General features: G+C 37.5%; 1 protein-coding gene across 2 annotated transcripts in view; it reads right to left on the reverse strand.

Annotated features, from left to right (window-relative positions):
* rapgef2a (Rap guanine nucleotide exchange factor 2a) overlaps positions 1-7453 on the reverse strand; it is a 44122-nt gene extending 36669 nt beyond the window's left edge. For both annotated transcript variants that reach the window (XM_051889864.1, XM_051889853.1), the window contains exon 1: positions 6815-7453. In XM_051889864.1, coding sequence (XP_051745824.1) covers positions 6815-6898 — 84 coding nt within the window. In that variant the 5' untranslated portion in view covers positions 6899-7453. The remainder of the gene's footprint in view (positions 1-6814) is intronic.
* Between the last annotated feature and the right edge of the window lie 490 nt (positions 7454-7943).

Below are 7943 nucleotides of genomic sequence, written 5' to 3' on the forward strand. Positions count from 1 at the left end.
TAAATCAAACAATATTTACAGAGAAAATTTCTGGGCTGGATAACTTTAGCTTAACAAGCTAAACCAACATTAGCACAAAATTAGGCCCAAATAAAACCTTAAGGCACATTTCTTCCCAACTGTGCCTCAGTCCAACTCCTACACTCTAAAAAAACTGAATTGTTTCAACTCAAATTTGGGTCAAAAATGGACAAACCCAACAGTTCAGTTAAATTTTTAAATTAAATTTTTAACCCAACGGTTGGGTTTGTCTATATTTGAAACAAATTTGGGTTGAAACAACCCAGCATTTTTTAGAGTGGACAGCATTAAATGAGTAATAATTAAATATAATGTTTATTTTATTAATAAATCATCCAGTGGAGGTCAAGTCAAGTCAAGTCACCTTTATTTATATAGCGCTTTTTACAATGTAGATTGTGTCAAAGCAGCTTTACATTGATAACTGGTACATTGTTTGGCTGCACAGCAGCTCTTAAAGAATAGTGTCAATGCAGGCAGATCAAAGCACTGTTGAATATCAAATGTCAAGTCAAGTGGTTTAGAAACAGGATTAGAGGTTTATTTTACACTTACAATTTTTAATACAACTTAAAATAATAAGTGAGAAAATGAACTGGGTTGCACTCTGACAGTTGTCACTCACAAGCTGTCTAACAATATCATCATAAAAATGGATCACAATAAATTAAAGAGTTTAACTGCAGCTAAAATGAGTATGAATATCTCATACAAATATTAAAACATGAATGTGAAAGTTTTTCTTTTTTCAATTAATTCTTGTATCTTTGACCCCCCTGCTCTAGTGTTTTTGTGAGTGTACTACATTAGCAGTAATCATGTTAGCCAATAAAAATCTGTTAGTCACACTACAGTCTGATTTAAAATCAACACTTTTAGCCTAACAATTAACAATAAAAAAAATAAAATTAAAGACTTGAGTTTAGTTTAATGTCTAGACCTTCAACCTCAAATAAGTTGTTTTCTCTTTTCTGTTGGTCTCTCTTGTTCCCTCTTCCTCTCATTCTTCTACTCCTCTCCTATCTCAGTACATCTCATTCTTCTGCTCTTTTCCTGTTGCTCTCTTAGCAGCAAGCATACCAAGGCGAGGGTCATTACATGTGGAAGTAACACCTTTAAAACTCTAAAGAGCCTGTTGTACACACACTTTCTCTAGTATGTGTGTGCTCATGGACATAACAGGCTTATAAAACATCATAACTGGCCAGGGAACAGAGACAATTGGTTACATAACTAAGGAGAATGAAGTCTCTGGTGAGGCCAAAGCTTTAATATCCCGAAATGTTTACAAATGGATAAGAGCGAATGGCATACAAAGTCACTTCTTTACACGTGCCCACACACACACCACAGACATGAGAACGTTGTGCACAAACACAATCATAAGTGAGGTTCAGTGTGGCTTTCCGCTCTCATTGTGGGCAACTGGTAACTTAACCATGTATGAGACTGAATATGTATATATATATGAGCATGTGAAAGAGGGCAGGAAGAGAGAAAAAAAAACATGAGATTAAGATATAAAGGCAAGACAATTGATTATAATGTGAACTAGGATCTTGTTATAGTCAGTTATTTTTATACTTGTATAAAATTATACAATATAAAATTAAAAAGGCATCAACAATGTGTTTTCTAAAGACACATTAGACTAGTTTCCTTCATCGTCTTGCAAGTATTAAAACGTCTCTTACTCAAACTCTGATTAAAGCAGAAAAAACAAGCAAGCAAAATTTTTTTTCTATGAATCAGTATACCTCCAACCTATTCTCGAAAAGCATGTATGGTCAATGGAATAATTAATATGTGTGTGTATACTTTCAACTGTGCCACACTTGAGGCCGTGACAAAGACTATAGATATAGAAAGACGGTTCACTCCTATTACTTGTGAATAGGAGAAACTGCAGCACGCAATATGGCGGAATAAGTCCCGCCTTCTAAGTAAAAAGAGCCAATCGCTGATTTGTAAAGTCATTGCACCACTGCAGCTGCCATTCGAAGCTGCCGTTCCCACAGACCCTTTTAGTGCCATCATCACAATTACATCACGGGGTTAGCTGGAGGCAAAACAAAGGGAAAACTGGAGGTGGCCAATACAAACCAGCTAGTTTGTCAGCTATTAATATTTATAGTCGGCTACATAAGCAGCTTAAGGATGCGTTCACACTTGTAGTTCGGTTCGTTTGGTCCGGACCAAAAAAAAAAAAAAAAAACCCATTTAGTCCTGGTCCGATTAGCATTCAGATTGGCAATTTTATCACCGAACCAAAAGATACCGAACCTAAAGGCATAGGGATACGTTCACAACCTGATTGGTCGGATTTTATGACGTATTGCCTATTTTGAGACGGAACTTACCGAACATCCAAAACAATGCTGTGTGCTGGGATAAATGCACTTTTTGTGTGTGCGTAGCCTGCATATGATGGTATTTTGGTATTCTGAACTCGTGAAGAGCTTATAAAATGTGTAAAGGAGTCAAAACAGCAGCGGGAATCCCTCTGTCACACACACACACACACAACCAACCTGCTGTGTGGAGACGCGTGTCTGATGCCTGTGATGGGCAAACTTGCAACTATGACGAGAAAAACCGATATGCGTGAGGATTCTGTCCTTTTTAGGGTCTCATCTTCCTGTTTTTGGTTTGTTTACATGTCTTTGGTCCGTGTTGCATTCATATATCATTCGAACTGCACCAGAGTTCGTTTGGAAGCGGACTGAGACCCATCTTTTCAGCAGTCTCGGTCTGCTTGTTTGGTGGACACCAGGGTTCGGATGGCAGCGTTCACACGTTCAAATGAACCGCACTAACAGAGTAATCGCACCAGGGTTTGTTTTAATCGAACCAAACATGACAAGTGTGAACGCACCCTAAAATGTCATCTTGTTGTGTTGCTGGGTGCCAGAATTGACGGAGTCCAGGCTCCTATTTGAAATTTTAACGCATTTTGTCAGACCAAAAAACAATAAAACGAGCAGACTGGATAGAAACGATCATCAAAAATGCTCACGTTTGCAGCGCACACTTCATATCAGGTAAGGTTAAATAAACTACTGCCTTTTGTTGGTATGGATTATGGTTTGGTTACATGTCTAAAGATTTTCTATGCATGCCCACCTAATCAGAAATTGGATTTATCACGTAACCCTAACTTTTTTAGCGCATAAGTTAGCTAACGACCAGAGACTAAACACAAAGGAAACTGTTGTCTCCCTTTCTACAGTTGTCGTAAGTGCAGTGGAGGAAAACCTGTCAGATTGTCCATTAAGTGAGCAGATTTTCTCCAGTCATTGTTAAGAAACAAGCTAACAAAACTTGCTAGTTTGCGTTAGTGAAGTGGTCTGGGGAATCGTTCTGCCTCCACCTAAGCTCCGCCCACAAAAAACATCAATGTTTACTAACTGAAAAGGGGTCTACAGAAACCTGAGATTCATGCTTAGAACTGCACATGCACATTGGCTGGTCTAGCCTGAAAAATACGTTTTGTTGCTGATTTGAAATATGTTATTTTAGAGTGAGTTTGGCAAGCAGTTTGAGATTTCAGGATTCCACCATTCAAATAGATAAGACTACGGACTTTGTTTTGGATACCCGAAAATTGCTGCCCGGAGGCGTTGCAAATATGGCCGCCAACAGAACAGACTTTCCTTGAAAGGGACTTTGCCATAAACCAACTACAACATGATGGCATCTGTGCAAATGCTTACTGTAAACAATAAAAAAGAAACAGGAAAATTGCACAAATTCCAAAAAAATTTATTTTTTAAAAGGAACGTGGCAAGCTTGTACTCAATAGATAACTACATCAAAAAACTTTTGGTAGCTTATGTAATTATCACCTAATCTAAGTTGCTGTCCATCCTTCCACCACTGCTATGCTACCCTACTACCCTCAGGGTACTATCTGAAACTTTATGAAAACTATACTACCTCTTTTCTTAGAGTACAAAATGTTACACCTGAATGGACATCACAATATGGAATAAAAGGTATGTTGCTACTTCCATAATATCACAACTACTGAGAGATCATGACTGCATTTGAGAGTTACATATAGGAGAGACCAGGGAGTGTTTCAATTAGAAATGAGCTATGTTGGGAAACCACCATCATACATCCATCGAAGTAAAGTTACTAGCCAAATGACTATGTAAAAATATTATTTTATTAATTGATCATGTTAATAGATGTAAATGTATCATATAAAATCAATACAATAATCAATAAATTAGTTTAATTTTGATATCTAACAATGCCAATCTTTTCATCTACAGCTTAAAAAAAAAACTTCATGACTAATCAGACAGGGAACTTGAGGGAAGGTTGCAACACTTTTCAATTAAGTTGTACTAGAAGCATAAAACTGATGTATTTCCATTAATCGTCAGTGACTAACACATTCACAGTCTATGTTGACAATACATTAATGAACAAACTGTAAACGGTCCAATGGCCATGTTGCAGCAACAGCAATCTTTGTACTTGATGTTAATTTACACTGTTTGGGGATAAGTAGCACATTTTATATAGTTATAGGCATACACTAACCCATCCTGGTCCTTGACCAAAGCACTACTTTAACATATGGTAATCAGATTAACATTAATAACCATCTGAAAACCTACCAGCTTGTGGACTAGCCTAATTAATTTATCATTGTGCTGACGCTTATCCAAAGTGACAAACACTTTTTAATGAAAAAGCCCACTGGATACTGGGAGTTACTTGCTAAAGCAAACAATGGTACTAGCTCATGGATCAATTCCTGCCATATTTAAACAACCTTTTGGTTGCTTACTTGCCCACATTTTCAACTACTAGGTTGTAGTCAGAGGCACAATGTAATTATTTAATTATGCAAAAGTTAGTATACAACATCAAAGCTGTTATAATGTGTTCAGAAGGTGTTAGTGCTTATCTCTTCATTTATTTCACACTGGGCCAACAGTCACGGGAACACATTCAAACAGTGGCTTTTGGGTTTCTCTCAGCTTGAGACCTCTGGGAGTCAGAGGTCCCAGGGGCTGATCCTTCCTTGGTTATGGAGGTTTCATATTGGAGCTTTGTGGTGTACCTGAACATATCACACTAACTAGATGCAAAATATGAATTCCTTAAAGGAAGTGCTTTAATTCTTCAAAGCAGCACACAGGGGGATGGATCTGAAGGGCCAACACTATAAACTACATTCCTCAAATTCTTTTGATTCATTAAATTCCTGGGCTCAAAACTCACAATCCAAATGTCCCACACACAGAACACAAATGTAGTTTTACGTGGCCACAGGCAGGAGGTTCAGTGTGCTCAGACATTCAAACAATGTTGCTAGTTTACAGAGCCGAAACTCTAATGAGCTTGTAGTCTTCGGCTAAATGGTGCTGTGACATTTTTTTATTCCAGCTGGTTTAAATGAGGATGATCTAGTCTGGTCTGCAGGCATGGTGAGGAAATACTCCTTTCCGACAGATGAGTAATACGTTTCTGAAATACCACAGCAACAAGGTCCTACCAACCCTGATGAGTGTGACTATATTAAGCAAAGCTTTAAAACCCTGTGGGCTCTGATTACGACAAAACTGAGCATAGATGTGGAACAAAACAGTAAGTCCTTTGACTTTGTTTTGATTACATACTAAAGGGACACCGCAACTCCCAAAAAAATAAGAAGAACTGGAGCTATTGGCGCCTTTAAACAAGCTGGGCTAAAATAAACAATGTGTCCAACGTCTGAGTCCACTATGTGATGGAGACACTCTTTCATTTAGACATTTTAAGTCAACTGTGTATAAAAATGTCTACGACTACTTATACAACTCAATCTGATTTACAATGTCTAAATGCAACAATTAAATCAGCTTGAGTTGTATAAACTGTTTCCTTGAGACATTTAAGTCAGCTTGTGTTGTATAAATCGTTACAGAAACCATTTCCTTTCTGTTTAAACTGAATAAGACATTTTAAGTCAGTTTGAGTTGTATAAACCGTTTTCTTGAAATGTTATAATTTAGCTTGAGTTGTATGAATTGTTGTCTTGAGACATTTTGGCCCAGTTTCACAGACAGGGCTTAGATTAGGCCTTAGTTCAATTAGGACATTTAAGTAGCTTTTTTTTTTTTTTTTTTTTTTTAAACGTGCCTTAGAAAAAAAACATTACTTGAGTGCATCTTGAGACAAAACAGTGGCAGTGATATATTTAAAGATTTATCAGTGCATGTTGCTTTCAGTTGAAACAGCTCAAACATTCATTTTAGACTAGGCTTAAACCGGGGGTTTAAATCAGCTTGAGTTAAACTGTTTCTTTGTGATGCTTAAGTCAGCTGGAGTTGTATGAACCGTTTTATAGTTGTATGAAACAGTCTACTGAAATGTACCAATTCAGCTTGAGTTGAATAAACTGTTACCTTGAGGCATTTTAAGTTAGCTTGAGTTGTATAAACCGTTCTTTAGTTGTATAAACCGTTGTCTTGATACGTTTTGTCTACTTGAAACGCGTTCATAGAGAACATTTAAGTCAGCTTAAGTTGTGTAAACTCTTTCCTAGAAAACGGTTTATACAACTCAAGATGACTCAAATTATCTAACGTTACATGTACAAATCGACTTTTCAGTTTTCAAGTAATATAACTAGTTTAAACCTTGTAAGCCAGCTTGAGTTGTATACATTGCTTTTAAACAGTCCACAGTTTCCCAAAACAATGGACATTTTGGCTGTTGTGTAGCAGCAAAGTAAGTAAATATTCACACACACAGGCTATGTCTAGGCAGCATTAATACAGTCGTCTCTTACCTGTTGCGTCCTGTCGGGAGGATTCTTCATGATCGCGTGCCGAAAACTATTGTCCACATATGACGCCATTCTGTCCGCGTGCATTCACATGTAACAAAAGATCTCCTTTATTAAGCCTCGTACATTTCCCCTAACGCTTTCGGCTCCTTTTAAGCAGAGCCGTCATTTGTAAAACCCCATTCGTTCTCTAAAACACAAAAATATCTCGAAGTGGGCCAGTTTCCGAGCCCCGGGCTGGAGTTGTATTCTAAACCACGGGTAACGGTAGATCCTCAAAGCGGCGTACAGTGGGGTAAATATTTCCACCGTTAAAAGTTTATCGCGTTCGATAATATCTTTCCAAAGAGAGCGTATAAAGAACAGTGTAACAGAATCACGTTTTCGACGAGTAACATCTCTGAAACAACTATACAGCAACTAACACGTCCATAAATGTCTGAGCATTGTCTTGTGTCCGGATAGAGGTTCACGGATATACAGGCGTAAACTCCGTTGTTTCAGGGTAGCTATTCATCACTCCGCCTATGGCAAGTCTCTTCAATCGTGTCAAAGGGGAAAGCCGACACTAAACGTCCGATATTCCAAGTTGGAGAAGTTTAACAAAGTGACCTGCGTCCATAGCGACTGTGCAACGAACACCGGACAGACGGGCGGGGTGAAACTGGACCGGTGACAACGCAGTGATTCACAAGAGTTGAAGTAAGAAATTAAATGGCCGACCTCTAGCGCACCCAGTGGACAAATAAGTTCAGACAAACTTTGAGGTAGATCTGTGATAATGAAGTACAGTGGAGACCAGTGGAAAACAACGCGCGTTACAAAACCCGAAAACGTCTCATTTTTCCTACTTAGGAAATAAAGCTTTAATCTAAAGGTGTAGGCTACATTTAAAAGCTTCTTTAATTGTTTTTACTTGTAATGTAACATTTTTTATTTAAAAAAAAAAAAAAATTAAAAATGAGAGTTAAAACTAAAGACAATTTATCTAACTATATAAATATATCTTATTTGGAGCAATAATAACAATAAAAAAAACATGACATTTACCTATTTTAACAAAAATATGTAAGAGCACAACGAAATATGTGGTACAGCAAGCAACAAATGGGTTTTTATTTATTAGGCTATT

Source organism: Ctenopharyngodon idella, chromosome 1 (genome assembly GCF_019924925.1).
Source record: "Ctenopharyngodon idella isolate HZGC_01 chromosome 1, HZGC01, whole genome shotgun sequence".
Lineage (NCBI taxonomy): Eukaryota > Metazoa > Chordata > Actinopteri > Cypriniformes > Xenocyprididae > Ctenopharyngodon > Ctenopharyngodon idella.